Genomic DNA, 14193 nt, shown 5'->3' on the forward strand with positions numbered 1-14193 from the left:
CCACTTTACAGATTAGGAAATTGAGGCAGTTTGACAATTAAGTAAACTGTCAAAAATTTTACAACCAATAGGTGCCAGAACCGGGCATCTTACCCAGTAAGATTAGCTCTGAAGCACATGCCTCTTAATCAAAGGTTAACCAAAACTGTAAATATAGGGCATAACGAGGATACTCAAATGCATCCATATATGTGTATTCAAGAAGTCTGCTCTGTGGTACTTGAATATTTTAGACTATATATGGCATAATACAAAACAGTACACAATGCATTTCAGCATTCTACCTAAACTGGGTCAAATCCAGAATTTCATGCTGGAACTTACTGTTCACTTGGTATTTTCTAGCTAAAAAGTAACTTTAAAGACTGGCATGAGACATGTTATCCTGACAAAGAAAGAGAAAAAATTTAGCTTTGTGAAAAATCTGAACTGAAATTTTCCAAGTCAAATTGTTCATGATTTGGTTTATTTTTATCCTCAATAATAAATTGAAATCACTACCATTTAACCATGATAAAATAGGCCCATCTCATGTTATTACATTTTTACCTCTTATTAAGCAAATATTTTAGTTACTAGAATATCTAAATAGTTCCACTACGGGAACAAAGTTTTTTTTTTTAATACATATGCTGCTGCTGCTGCTAAGTTGCTTCAGTCGTATCTGACTCTGTGCGACCCCCCATAGACGGCAGCCCACCAGGCTCCCCCGTCCCTGGGATTCTCCAGGCAAGAACACTGGAGTGGGTTGCCATTTCCTTCTCCATTGCATGAAAGTGAAAAGTGAAAGTGAAGTCGCTCAGTCGTGTCCAACTCTTAGCGACCTCATGGACTGCAGCCTACCAGGCTCCTCTGTCCATGGGATTTTCCAGGCAAGAGAACCGGAGTGGGGTGTCATTGCCTTCTCCTTAATACATATGATTAACACTGAATTTTCTTGTGTGATTTTACAGCTTTTTATTAATACCTGATATATTTATTTTTATGATCATAAACTGAATATATGTTCATTTTAAGAAGTCTAAAATTCCTGCAGAGATGCAAAGGTGGGAAAAACACAATACTTCCCAAACTTGTCACCTGGAGGCAATTTCCTTGTATATCAGATTTCTGTGGGACTTGCCCAGAGTTAGAATAAAATGCTAACGTTTTTAAAAACTGAAAACTCTAATTTACAGAAATAAGAGTATAAATTTTCTGACCTTGGAATCAGGTTTTAAAATAGAATGGTATTTTGGATTTATATTCCCAAGTGTGAATACAGGCACGAACAGTCTGAAAGGACTTAACACAGTAAGCGACTGAAGCTCATAATAAAAGGAAGTCATCAGGTTACGTCAAGTTAACAATCTCCTTAGTTCTCTCTGGTCCACAGATGATCAGGTTGACTCAACGGCATCTACTTCAGAAGTGTGGAAGAAAAAGAATGCTGATTTTGCCCTGTGACTATGAATAATTTCACAGAACCACACATTTTTTAAAGCAATATTTTGGTCTAGTCCCCTCAGTGAAGAGAAAACTGAGGCTCTCAGAAACCATCCAGAGCTCCACAATGAGCTGGCAGCCTGGACCACACCGTGTTTGCCGTGGTCCTTCCATCCTCCCCAAGGCCTCGGACATGCCCCTCTACCCAACTCGACAAGATGATGGACAGCAGGATTCCTAGAGTTGATGTGGAAAACTAAGAGAGAACTAAGTTCTGTTTTCACCTCTTATCTACTTAATATTGGTAAGGAAAATTGACCTTATTCTTTTGTATTTATTCCTTTTAGGAACATTACTCAAAGCATAGGTCCTTTACCAAAAATCAACAACAACAACAACAAAACCTTGCTGATTCTTGTTTAGTTATTAATACTAGTTTACTTTGGACTACTTTTCCATTTTTGGTTGCTATTTGCTGGTATCTCAATTTTTTTAAAAGAATGTTTTTTACTATCATGGACAGAAATATTTCCCATAATCTCCATTATGGGAACTCCACTTCCTGAACTGAAAACAACAAATCACTGATGTAGAAATTAAGTCCATTTAGCTATCAATAAACTCCCAAATTTAAATTAAATCTTTTCATCCTTACATACCCTTTCCTAATTGTATATGAAGATATTAAGCTTTCCCAGATGGTCAACAGACACATGAAAAGATGCTCAACGTTGCTAATCATCAGGGAAATGCAAATCAAAACCACAATGAGATATCATCTCATGCCTGTCAGAACGGTGATCATCAAAAAGAACACAAATAACAAATGTTGGCAAGGATGTGGAGGAAAGAGAACACTTGTACACTGTTGGTAGGAATATAAATTGGTACAGTCACTATGGAAAACAGTATGGAGGTTTCCCAGAAAGCTAACAATAGAACTACGATGTGACTCGGCAATTCTACTCCTGGGTATTTATCTGAAAGACACAAAAAACTAATTCAAAAAGACACATGTCCCCCAATGCTCATAGCAGCCTTATTTGCAGCTGCTGTCAAGATACAGAAGCAACCTAAGTGTCCATCAACAGATGAATGGAAAAGAAGATGTGCAACACACAAACACACATATACACAATGGAATATTATTTGGTCATAAAAAAGATGGAATTTTGCCATTTGCAGCAAAATGGATGAACATGGAGGGCGTTATGCTAAGTGAAATAAGTCAGGTAGAGAAAGACAAATACTGTATGATAATCACTTGGATGTGGAATCTAAAAAATACAACAAACTAGTCACTAAAACAAACAAACAAAAAAGAAGTAGACTCACAGATATAGAGAACAAACTAGTGGTTACCAGGGGGAAAGGCAAGTGGGGAAGGGAGGGGCAGTATAGGGGTAGGGGACCCAAAGGTACAAACTATGAGGTAAAACATAAGCTATAAGAATGTATTGTACAACATGGGAAATATAGCCAACATAATAACTATATAATAGTTATAATAACTATAACGGATTGAGCTTCCCTGGTAGCTCAGTCAGTAAAGAATCTACCTGCAGTGAAGAGACCCGGGTTGATACCTGAGTCGGGAAGATCCCCTAGAGAAGGAAATGGCAACCCACTCCAGGATTCTTGCCTGGAGAATCCCATGGACAGAGGAGCCTGGTGGGCTACAGTCCATGGGGTTGCAAGAGTTGGACATGACTTAGAAACTAAATCACCATCATCATGAATGGATAACAACCTTTTAAAAAAAAGTAAAGCATTTCATAAAGCACTTTGTGGCTAATATCAGATTCTAATAGTTAAATCGATGCTCAAACTTTCTGACTCTCAATTTTCTTTTTTTTAAAAAAATAATTTTATTTATTTATTTTTGGTTGTGAAGGTCTTCGTTGCTGCCTGTTGCTTTCTCTAGTTGTGGCACATGACCTTAGTTGCTCCTTGGCTCAATTTTCTTTTAAGTAAGAGTTGCAGACAAAAGGAAGAAAGCAATTCATTCTAATCCACATTTCAATATCCAATGCAGTTTTCTACTTTATACCCTAAAACCATAAGACATTGAGTATTATCTATAAAAATCATGAATCACTATGCTGTTTACCTGAAAGTAATATAACATTGTTAAGTCAGCCATAAACATTTTTTTAAAAAGATGTTCAGTATTAAATATAATCCACCTAACCAAGGCAAGATATGAAATTCTTATTTTTTAAAAAAGGAAGCAACATGTTAAAGAAAAATAATGCTGATAATCTATAGATGGGCATGAAATGGAAAAAGAATGATCACTTCAGAAGAAGTGATTAAATAGTTTCTCACACACACAAATATACCCAAATTTTATCGAGGGCGAAAAAAAAACCCTCAACATGATAAACCAAAACAAACAGAAAAAAAATTTAAGGTCAATTTGGAAGTATCACCTACACTTCTGTACAGGCTTCCCAATGATAAATGACTGAAGAAAGCAACAATAAAATCTACAACTACGCTAAGGAAACATCACTATGATGAATGTATTTTTGAGCGTATTCTTCAAAATTGTTAAAATATCACTCGGTCCTAGCTTAGACTTGGGATCTGGACAAGGAAAGGACAAGGGAAGAAAGTTCTGTTTCTTAAAAGGAACTATGACAGCCATCTGTGACATCGTTATCCAAGTCAGCCTTTCCTTGGAAGACTAACAAGTATCTCTTATTGATAAGCATTATCGTGGGATGCTCTGCAATTTAATAAAAACCATATCATTTGGGCTTCCCTGGTGGCTCAGTGGTAAAGAATCCGCCTGCCAATGCAGGAGACATGGGTTCAAATCCATAATCCAGGAAGATCCCACCTGCCACAGAGCAACTAATCCGGTGTGCCACAACTACTGAACCTGTGCTCCAGAGCCCGGGAGCCGCAATACGGAGCCGGCATGCTATAACCAACTACTGAAGCCGAGAGCCCTAGAGCCCGTGCTCGGAAACAAGAAAAGCCGCTGCAGTGAGGAAGCTGTGCACCGCAACTAGAGAGTAGCCCAGCTTGCCACAAGAAAAACCCTGTGAGCAGCAATGAAGACCCAGCACAGCCAAAAATAAATAAACACAGTTAAAATATATATATATATATATCATCTGAAAAGATTATCTGCCTCTCTGTCCTAAAAGTGTACGCAGAAATTAAATCCTACTTGAAACATTTCCCAGCCTATCACCTATGTTCAAACTTCCCAAGACATAAGACAACCGTACCCCCTTTAGAAGAGCACTAATACAGGCTCAGTCCAAACCAGGGCTCATGGTGGTCACTGAAAATGAGTATTCCAAAGATGGTCTAAATAAAATCAAAGATCGTCACAATAGTAAACCAGAGTTTTCTGTTTGAAAAAAACAATAAATCATCCTATAATGTAAACTAGTTACTTCATAGTTTATTTGCTAACAGAGATTTCAAGCACCCACTATTCTTAAATATGGGCAATGACATATATCCATCACTGGACATTGATTTGGTACTATTTATAATAACAACTGACTTCCCTGGTGGCTCAGATGGTAAAGCGTCTGCCTACAAAGTGGGAGACCCGGGTTCAATCCCTGGGTCGGGAAGATCTCCTGGAGAAAGAAATGGTAACCCACTCCAGTATTCTTGCCTGGAAAATCCCATGGATGGAGGAGCCTGGTAAGCTACAGTCCATGGGGTCACAAAGAGTTGGACACTGACTGAGTGACTTCACTTTTCTGATAACAACACCAGGCTTCCCAGGTGGCACTAGTGATAAAGAACTCGTTTTCCAATGCAGGAGACATAAGAGACGCGGGTTCAATCCCTGGGTCGGGAAGATTCCCTGGAGGAGGACATGGTAACCCACTCCAGTATTCTTGTATGGAGAATCCCATGGACAGAGGAGCCTCGTGGTCCATAGGGTCCAATCCATAGGGTCCAATCCATAGGGTCGCAAAGAGTCAGACACCCCTGAAGCGACTTAGCACTCACATACATAATAACAACCATTAAAACAGCTATTATTTCTTGAGACTCCATTGTATTCCAGGTATTTAAAAGGTGGTTTTATATATATTATCTAGTTTAATCCTCTTAAAGAGTCTTATGAGGAAGGCTCTAGCCAACTCTATTTCATACAGGAGAAAACCAAGATGAAGCCCACTGCACACAGAAGCTTTAGTGTGTGCTAGGTCGCTCTCCCGATTCTCCAGGCAAGAATACTGGGTTAGGTCACCATGCCCTCCTCTAGGGGATCTTCCTGACCCAGGGATCGAACCCAAGTCTGTCGGCATCTCCTACAGTGCAGGCAGATTCTTTACCCACTGAGCCACCTGGGAAACCCCCACAGAAGCTTAACTTGGGGCTTTTTCAGGCAGACACCTTCCTTAGTAACTGGTCTCTCCTGGGAACCGGGTTTTATCTCAGACCAACAATTCCTCAACTGTTCCCCAAGGCACTGGGAGAGCTGTAGCAAATTCACAGGGACAACTCAGGATTTCCAAAAATTTCAAGGGAAACACAGTGTACTCAACACGTTGGACGTTGAACCTACAGGCTGGTGGAGTTCACAGTTGCCAAATCAGATCCTATCACATTCCTACCAATGACATTGTATCTCTGCAAAGCGTGGGTTTTCAGTGGTTGCTGTGATAAAAAGCGAGTGCTGCAGAAAAATTAATGTGGGACAGGAAATGAGACTGGGATCCAATCAGATCCCAAGTGTGTATGTGCGCACATGCAGCACACACACACACACACACACACACACACACACTCCATTTGAAACTGTGGTTATTTAAGAATGATATAGATTTTTTTTCTCTTAGTTTATGTGTGTCATTTTTCTTCAAACAGCTTCTATGTTGTTAGGATATAAATACTTATTACGTTATTTCAACCTAACTACTTACTAGCTACTGAAAACTAGGGGCACTGTGAAAAAATTACTGAGATACAAAGGGCACTATGAACCAAGTTTAGGAATCTCTGATTAACCAAGAAGTGACAGAATGTGTGCGATTCACGGAGGAGGGCTGTGAGTCAACCCAAAGAAATAACTTAAAAGTCCTGAACACTAACATCACAACCAGAAAAAGAAGAATTTAGGTTAAAACCGTTTTTAAAGGTCACTCTCAGTTGGCTTAATCCTTCAAATCCCAATACAATGTCCTCTGGATAATTGGTATTTTTTTTAAAGACTTCTAAAACACATGCATGCAAATTACTGTTTTTCCAATTCTTAGAGACTCAAGCAAAGCTTTCAAAATTATAGCCTCCAAGCTATGTTTGAAGAGACTGGGCCTCCCCCATACAGACAGAACACACCCGCGGAGCCTTGCCAACGAAACCCGAGGCAAAGCGTGACAGAGAGACTGCTCTCCCCAGCACTTTGATACTTTCAGCTTTTTTGTGGTTTGCATCTTACTCTCAATATCCTGCTTTTAAGTTCTACAGGCTCCAGGTTACTGTGAAAATGGTTATTTAGAAACTTGCCTTCCACAGAGTTTTTCATATCAGATATTAAGTGTGAAAAGCAATGGGAAAATAAACACAAAAGCCAGACTAGTGGTTCCTCCGGGAGATAAAAGAGAAGTGGAATGCCATGGGGAGGAGTGCTCGGGGCTGCAAGGTTCTAAGGATACTCTGGTTCTTCAGCTGGGTGATGGGTACCTGGGTGTGTCTTCTGTTCTCATTTTTTAATTTGTACTTCTCCATTTGTTGCTTTCTGAATGCACACTATAGTTCACAGTGGCGGCCCCAGAATTTCAGCATACGTGTGCCCTGGGAGCTGAATGTGTGCCTTGTCTCTAAGCAGAGTTGGATCACAAACTGTCTGCTTTTACTTGGATTATGTACTTATCTGGAGGGGCTCTGGAGAGGCTGATGGGTCTGAGTGAGAAGCGAAGGTTAATTTTTGGTGCCACCACTGAACCAGGAGTTAACAAATTGGCATTTTGTTATCACCTTTGGTTTATATCTCCCAATGTGCCATCAGTAGTTTTCCTGGGCTCTTATTCCTTTCCACCCTTCTTCCTCTCTCCCCTCCTCATTTATGACCTAGAGTGCAGAAAACGCTTCTGATTTTAATTAGGATCTTTAATTTTTTAAAAAATTCTTCATTTACAATATATTAAGCAGCTGCTAAGGACGATGGACGATAAACAGGTGTAGTCAGCAGGTAGGACCCCAGGAGAACCAAGGTTGCTATTTTAAGGATGGGACCGCCTCCCCCCAGAGACCACCAGTGCACTGTGGGACCACCATGGACCCAGGCGTGTTTGTATTCATTCCCCAAGTTCTTCCCACTAACAGTGGCCTAGTAGATGTTACCTAAACGTGAAATGACTTTCTTCATCCACAGGCTCACAAAAACAATGCCCAACGTTCAAGAGCTCTATGACAAGCTTTTCACTTACATTTAATTTCTACAACAGTACTACCAGGTTACGTACAATACAACCAGTTTACAATTCTAAAAACTGAGGCTTAAAAAAATGAATTTTCCAAAGTCACGCACCTAACAAGACGCATCAAGACTCAGTCTCATAACCCCAAAGGGAACCTCTTCCACCACCACTTACACCATCTCACCACGCTTTAGGGAAAACATGCTTGACCCGCTTTAGGAAATTGAAGCTCCTCTCTGGTAACAAGTAATAGACGCCACTTCCCCTCCCCTTCCTCAAATCAACCGGAAGCACCACACTGAAATTTCCAAGACAAGTGTCGGTGAACTGATGTCTCAATTCAGACCAAACAACGTGCTCGCTTCCTCGAGCTCTGGGACATGCCACTTGCTAACTCTTTACAGAGCTTAATTCCAGCCAGAACGGAGCTCCCAGGGGCAGAATAGCCCCGGTGGTCCGGCGCCTACGCCCCTTTGCGGTTCTCTAAGGGGTGAGGGAAGGGACCAGGCTGCAGACGCGACCCAGCCAAGTCCGGTCACTCCGAAGCCGGCCGCAGGCCCGGGGGCGGCGGGGGCCGCTGGCGACCAGAGGAGACCCTCCTTTGATGCCTCAAGACTGCCGGGTCTCCGCGTCCGGAATACCTGGGGACCCCTGTTCCCTCACACACACACCCCGACCACCACCACCACTTTCTACAAACTCTTTCAGCTCACTGGAGCAAGAGGAAGGGGACGTGCAAAGGCGAGAAAGTTCTCTGCCCCCTCCCCCAAGTTCTATATTCTAGGGAAGCAACTGAAGGAAAGCGACAAGGGAGGTGCCCGGGGGAGGACCACCCCCCCAACTCCGGCGACGTCTTCCCCGGAGGCCGCAGGAAAGGCGGCATCGCGCTGGGTCTGGGACTCTTCCCCAAACAGACAGCGATCTGGGCGAGCCCCAACCCGCGACATCGTCCTCCCCGGATCAGAGCGCCCCCCCTTCCACCGGGAGTAGGGGGCGCCGGCCCTCGGAAAAGAGAGGTCTGGAAAGGACCCGGAGAGGTCACACAGTACCTTTCTCTCCGCGCCGCAGGGTCCGATGCTGGCGACAGGGTGGGAGGCTAGGGGATTCGGTGGGCACGGGTTCTCGCTGGCTCCGGCGGCCCCTGGGCCTCGGCGCCGCCCAGCGCCGCCGCCTCCTGCCGCCGCTCGCTGGGCTGCGCTCGCCGCTCCGCAGGTTACCTGTGGCCGAGCCGCCTCGCCCGCCGCCCGCTCGGCCCTCCGCCCCGCCCGCCCGCGCTCGGAGGCTGGGACCGCAGCGCCCCGCAGCGGCCGGTTCCGGCGCGGCGGCGGCCCGGGTCGAGGTGGGGCCCCCCAGCCCTCCCGCTGGCCTTGCTCTGCAGCCAGCTCTCTGCCCCGCCGCCGCGCCTTCGGCGCCTGCTGAGAGGCCTCCTTATCAAGAGGGAGAGGAGCCAGGGCATGCAATTGGGTGAGGTTTTCCGAGCAGAGGTTGCCAGGTTTGTTAGGAGGGAGAGGGGATTCGGGAGGAGAAACCATCCTTCAACCTGTGGCCAAGTGTGTATTTCAATGTATTCGTGGTTCACTTAGCTGAGATGTCTCAACGGAAGCTAGACAACAATGATGGAAGATCCAGATTCATTAGAAAGCTGAAGAGAAGAAAGGAAGCCTTTATTCCAAACAGCTTGTCGGTTAGTAGCTTGTCGAAAGCATCTCTTAATGAAATAGGAAGCATTGAACGGTCCAACCTCCTATATTCAAATCACGCTTTACGGACTATTAACTCGGTCTGTTTTTGTCTATTTTTCAGTTACTTCTTCCGTGTCTAGAAGAGTTCCCTGAACACAGCGAGCGCTCAATAAATTATTGTTGAATGAATGTATGAATGAGTAGGAAGGATCTCATTCAACCTTCTGAAGAAGCGTAACAGGTATCTAATCTCTGAACACAGGAAGGTGGAGAGGGAGGTGAAACCCCAGAATGGAGTTTCTGGCTTACCTAAACTTAATTTTAACCGGATTATTCCCTTATTCCCTCTGAAATAGACCTGGGGGAAAGAAACGTGATGATCTCCTACGTTTTCTTAAGATATATGTCTCCCTCTCTCCTTCAGGGAACATCAATCAGAATGAATCCAAACAGTCCTACGCACACCAGGGAAGAGTAAGTGCCTGATTTTCTCCCACTACTTCCAAACTTCCCCAATCCCAAGGTCATAACTAGAATTTTACTCGGCAGGATGTGAGACCTCTCTTCTGAGTGTCCTTTGGCTTTCTTCAGATTTGTCCCCATCCCTGTCATTCCCCATCACGAGCTATTAGAAGAATACATTTCTTTTCCTTGCCTTTCAGCTCTGAATTTCTCTCCAGATAGGTCACCAGTGAGGGCTAGGTGATCCCCCAAGGTCAAAGTACCCATTACCTTTCAGTGTGACTGTTTCTTTCTTACACTTTTCCAGATTAAAGGCTTTTCCAAGCTAGTCCATTGAATAAACATCCAGAGATACAGAGTGCTCCATTCCTCCAGGAGGCTTTTATGAGATCACTACAGAGTGAAGATGAGATGGAGTTTGAAGTTGCATTCGTGGGCAGTCAGAGCAATCACACATTAATCTTGCTGAAAGGAACAGAAGCCAATCTGTAAGACATGCGAATGCTCCTGGGAGCTGACTGGTCGGCAATTCTTCCCAGACCTTAATTAATGGGAATTCCTGGCAGAGGGGCCTCATGAGAGCCAAAGCAGACAGTGGGTGAGCTGTTTGGAGATCATGCTTGCTTGTTTCCAAGTGGACACATGGTCTTTTGGCATCTCATGAAAGGAGAATCCTAAAGCTCCCTGTGTGTGAGGAAGGCTGGCAGCCTGCAATTCTGTTCTGCCCCTCTGTCCAGTTCCATCATAGCCAACCTCATACATTCACCTTACTACCTTCTTCTGCTTCATGAGAAAAAGTTTGGCTCTACCAATGATAGCTTTCATTGCTTTGTTAGGATATTGTTGTTCAGTTGCTAAGTAGTGTCCCACTCTTTGCAACCTCATGGACTGCTGCACGCCAGGCTTCCCTGTTCTCTACTGTCTCCTGGAGTTTGCTGTAGTTCAAATTCACTGAGTCAGTGAGGCCATCTAACCAACTAATTGGCTCCTATTTTCAGCAACATTTCTTTAAGAGCTGACCGCACTAGCTTTCTTTTGCATCACTAGCTGCAATTGGTTCTTCAGACCACCGTTCTGCCTTCCTTTCTTGAAACTGCCCTTGCTAAGGCTTCCCACTCAAGAAAATTCATAAATGCCTCCTCTACGATCATACTCTCCTTGTCTTCCAAAGGAAACGGCCATCCATAATTCTGAGTTAATAATTCTCTTACCACAAATATATGTAGCCCGAAATACTACACTGTTCAGTTTTGCCTGTTTTTGAACTTTTTCCTAAGTGGAATCATTCTTCACCATTCTGGTTCAGCTTGCTTTTTTTCACTTAGCATTCTGTTTCTGAGATTCAACTATTCAGTGTCTCTGTTATGTGGTATTTCATTGAGAGAAGATATCATAGTTTATTTGCCCAGGTTACTTTCAGACAGTGTGTTGGACATTGTCCCAGTTTTTGCTTTTGCACACAGTGTTGCTATGAACATTCCTAAATATTTCTTCTGAGGTATGTGTGCAAGAGTTTTTAAGATACATATTTGGAAGTGGAATTGTTGGGTCTTAAGGTACAAGTATGTTCAAATTTACATACTAGGTAATGCCAATGGTTTTCTAACTCAGTTGTACCAATTTTAATTCCTGCAGTGATGTATGAAAGTCCCCTGGCTCTACATCTCTGCCAGTGCTTATTTTTCCTGTGGGTGTGAAATTATTTCTTACTGTGATTTGTATTTCAAATACAAATTTGTAAATCAAATACTGTGGTTTGCATTTCTCCAATTGTAGGTATAATTGTTCATCTTTAATGTTTGCCAACTATTCTTGTTTTCCCTGTTGCTAATTTCTCGTCTTTTGCCCAAATTTATGGGTTTTGAGAAATCCTTCTTGGCTCCAAGGATATGAAAACATTCTCCCAATTTTCTTCTGAAAGTTGTAAAGTTTTGCCTTTCACATTCCATCTGAAATTCAATTTCTCCTCTCATTCGCAGGGCTAGAGCTATCTTATAATGGTTTCCAAATATCTATGGGTCAGTTTTAGGTGCTCTGTTTTGTTACATTTTCCTATCCCAATGCTGGTCACATACATCCTGAAAAATCTATGTTTTTTAAATTGGAATATGATTGCTTTATAGTATTGTGTTACTTTCTGCTGTACAATGAAGTGAATCAGCTATATGTACACATATATCCCCTCCCTCTCGAGCCTCCCTCCCACCCCTCTCCATCCCACCCGTCGAGGTCATCACAGAGCACCGAGCTGAGCTTCTTGCGTTATACAGCAGCTTCCCACTCTCTCTCTGTTTCATACAGGGTAGTGAATATATGTCAATGCTACTCTCCTAGTTTGCCCCACCCTCCCCTTCCCCACCTTGTGTCCACATGTCTGTTCCTATGTCTGTGTTTCTATTCCTGCTCTGCAAATAGGTTCATGTGAGCCATTTTTCTAGATTTCATATATCTCTGTTAATGTACAATATCTGTTTTTGTGACTTACTTCACTCTGTTAATGACAGACTCCAAGTCTATCCATATATCTACAAATGACCCAATTTCATTCCTTTCTGTGGCTGAGTAATATTCTATTGTATCTATGTACCACATCTTCTTTACTCATCTTACATTTGAAAACAGACCCTGAGTTTTAAATTCATAGCAAACGGGTTCCAGCAGCTCAGGCTCCTTTCCATTGCTTCCCACAAAGTATGCCTCTCTGGGTGGAGCAGGCTGAAACTTCAGTGGAACCTAAATACCCTTTTCTTTGGCTTCCTTCTTTTTCTGATCATTTTCCTTCACATATTTCAAGAAGCAATCTCAACTCCTGGGTTGCATAATATGTTCAATGCATACATTAATTCTATTGGCAAGAATCTTGCCATTAACCTGTTTGTTTACAATAATGCCAACAGCATGCTGAGTAACACTCAGCATGACTGTTCCAGTTTTGCCATTGAGAACCTTTGCGGGGCATTCCATTTTTGAACAAGGTTTATTCCCTTGATGTCTACAACATCACCTTTCTTGTAGATTCGCATGGGTGTGGCCAAAGGAGTGACTTCTATCTTCTAAAAGGTATACAAACAGATGCCTTGCCTCTTTCCCTTTGGATTGGTCATTTTGGTCAATACTGGAAGCTGAAAGGCTGAACATCTTTTCATGTACTTATTTGGCACCCCTGCCTCTTTGGTGAAACATCTCTTCATGTCTTTACCTATTTTCTAATTGGAATTGTTTTTACTGTTGAATTTTGAAAACTCTTTACATATTCCAGGTGTAAGTCCCATGTCAGATGTGTGGTTTATGAATATTTTACTCTACTCATTCTCTTAACAGACTCTTTGCTGAGAAAAAGTTTTTAATTTTGTATTTTTTCTTTTATGGATAGTACATGCTTTTAGTGTCACAATCCTGTTGTCTTTTTTCCTATCTTTTTATGCAATTAAACACTTACAGTACCCTGTGGAAGAGGAGTGATGATAGTGGGCATCCTTCTGAGTTTCTGATCTTAAGCAACTGATTATCTGATTTGTTTCCCTCGCTCACTTTCAGTTATGAAGATAAAGGGACCGTGTTTATCAGTTAAAAAGTGTTTGGCTGCAAGAAAGAGCATGCTTGTCTAGAGCAGTTTAAACATGTAAAAACGTACATAATAAAATATCTGGGCCTAGATTCTTTATTATGCTACTGTACCACCTCATTACTGGCTTTTGTTTTTGGCTTGACATCTAAGCAGGAAAAAGGGATAGCGCTTCCCATTGTGTTTTAATTTGGGAACAAACTCTTCCCAGCTGCCCCTTAAATTTATTTCTCCTTACATGTCATTGATCACAACTGGATCCCAGAAATGAGGGGGTGATTATCATACCCAGGGTAAACAATCATGATTCAGCCTCTGAGCCTGGGCTTCTTTCAGTGGCTGTGTTGATACTCAAGAACACTTAGGGATATCAAACTAAGGACAAAGTGGTAGGGGGATTATGCCACCCACAATCTCTGCCTGACATTTGTTTGACTTTGTATTCCCTGTGCCTGGCCATGTGAAGCACGTGGTAGGTATATTTGGAAGTTTATGTTAAGCTTATCTCCTTTTGCTCAGAACTGCCTCCCCACGCATGAAGGTAGGCCTTTGCAGCCACTAGCTACACCCTCAGCCCTAATGGGTTGGACTATTAATTCAGCATATTTGTTGAAACTGGACCACCAGCGGGCTACCATATTGCACAGAAAATACA

The 14193-nt window shown here is 42.6% G+C and overlaps 2 protein-coding genes across 23 annotated transcripts in view; one reads left to right on the plus strand and one right to left on the minus strand.

Annotated features, from left to right (window-relative positions):
* The window catches only part of ANKRD6 (ankyrin repeat domain 6), a 198918-nt gene extending 189816 nt beyond the window's left edge, over window positions 1-9102 (minus strand). For 8 of the 22 annotated variants that reach the window (XM_081528515.1, XM_081528538.1, XM_081528534.1 and 5 more), the window contains exon 1: window positions 8879-9102. The gene's annotated coding sequence lies outside the window, so the exon portion shown is untranslated. The remainder of the gene's footprint in view (window positions 1-8878) is intronic. The other 14 variants (XM_081528540.1, XM_081528537.1, XM_081528536.1 and 11 more) reach the window with 4 other exon arrangements.
* LOC145521915 (uncharacterized) overlaps window positions 1-13637 on the plus strand; it is a 74942-nt gene extending 61305 nt beyond the window's left edge. The window contains exons 2-7 of the mRNA XM_081530878.1: window positions 8318-8570; window positions 8628-9293; window positions 9413-9513; window positions 9633-9752; window positions 9936-9985; window positions 10281-13637. Coding sequence (XP_081387004.1) covers window positions 8318-8570; window positions 8628-9293; window positions 9413-9416 — 923 coding nt within the window. The 3' untranslated portion in view covers window positions 9417-9513; window positions 9633-9752; window positions 9936-9985; window positions 10281-13637. The remainder of the gene's footprint in view (window positions 1-8317; window positions 8571-8627; window positions 9294-9412; window positions 9514-9632; window positions 9753-9935; window positions 9986-10280) is intronic.
* Window positions 13638-14193: the final 556 nt, after the last annotated feature.

Source organism: Giraffa tippelskirchi, chromosome 9, assembly GCF_054371585.1.
Source record: "Giraffa tippelskirchi isolate mGirTip1 chromosome 9, T2T-mGirTip1v1.2.pri, whole genome shotgun sequence".
NCBI classification, from domain to species: Eukaryota; Metazoa; Chordata; class Mammalia; order Artiodactyla; family Giraffidae; genus Giraffa; species Giraffa tippelskirchi.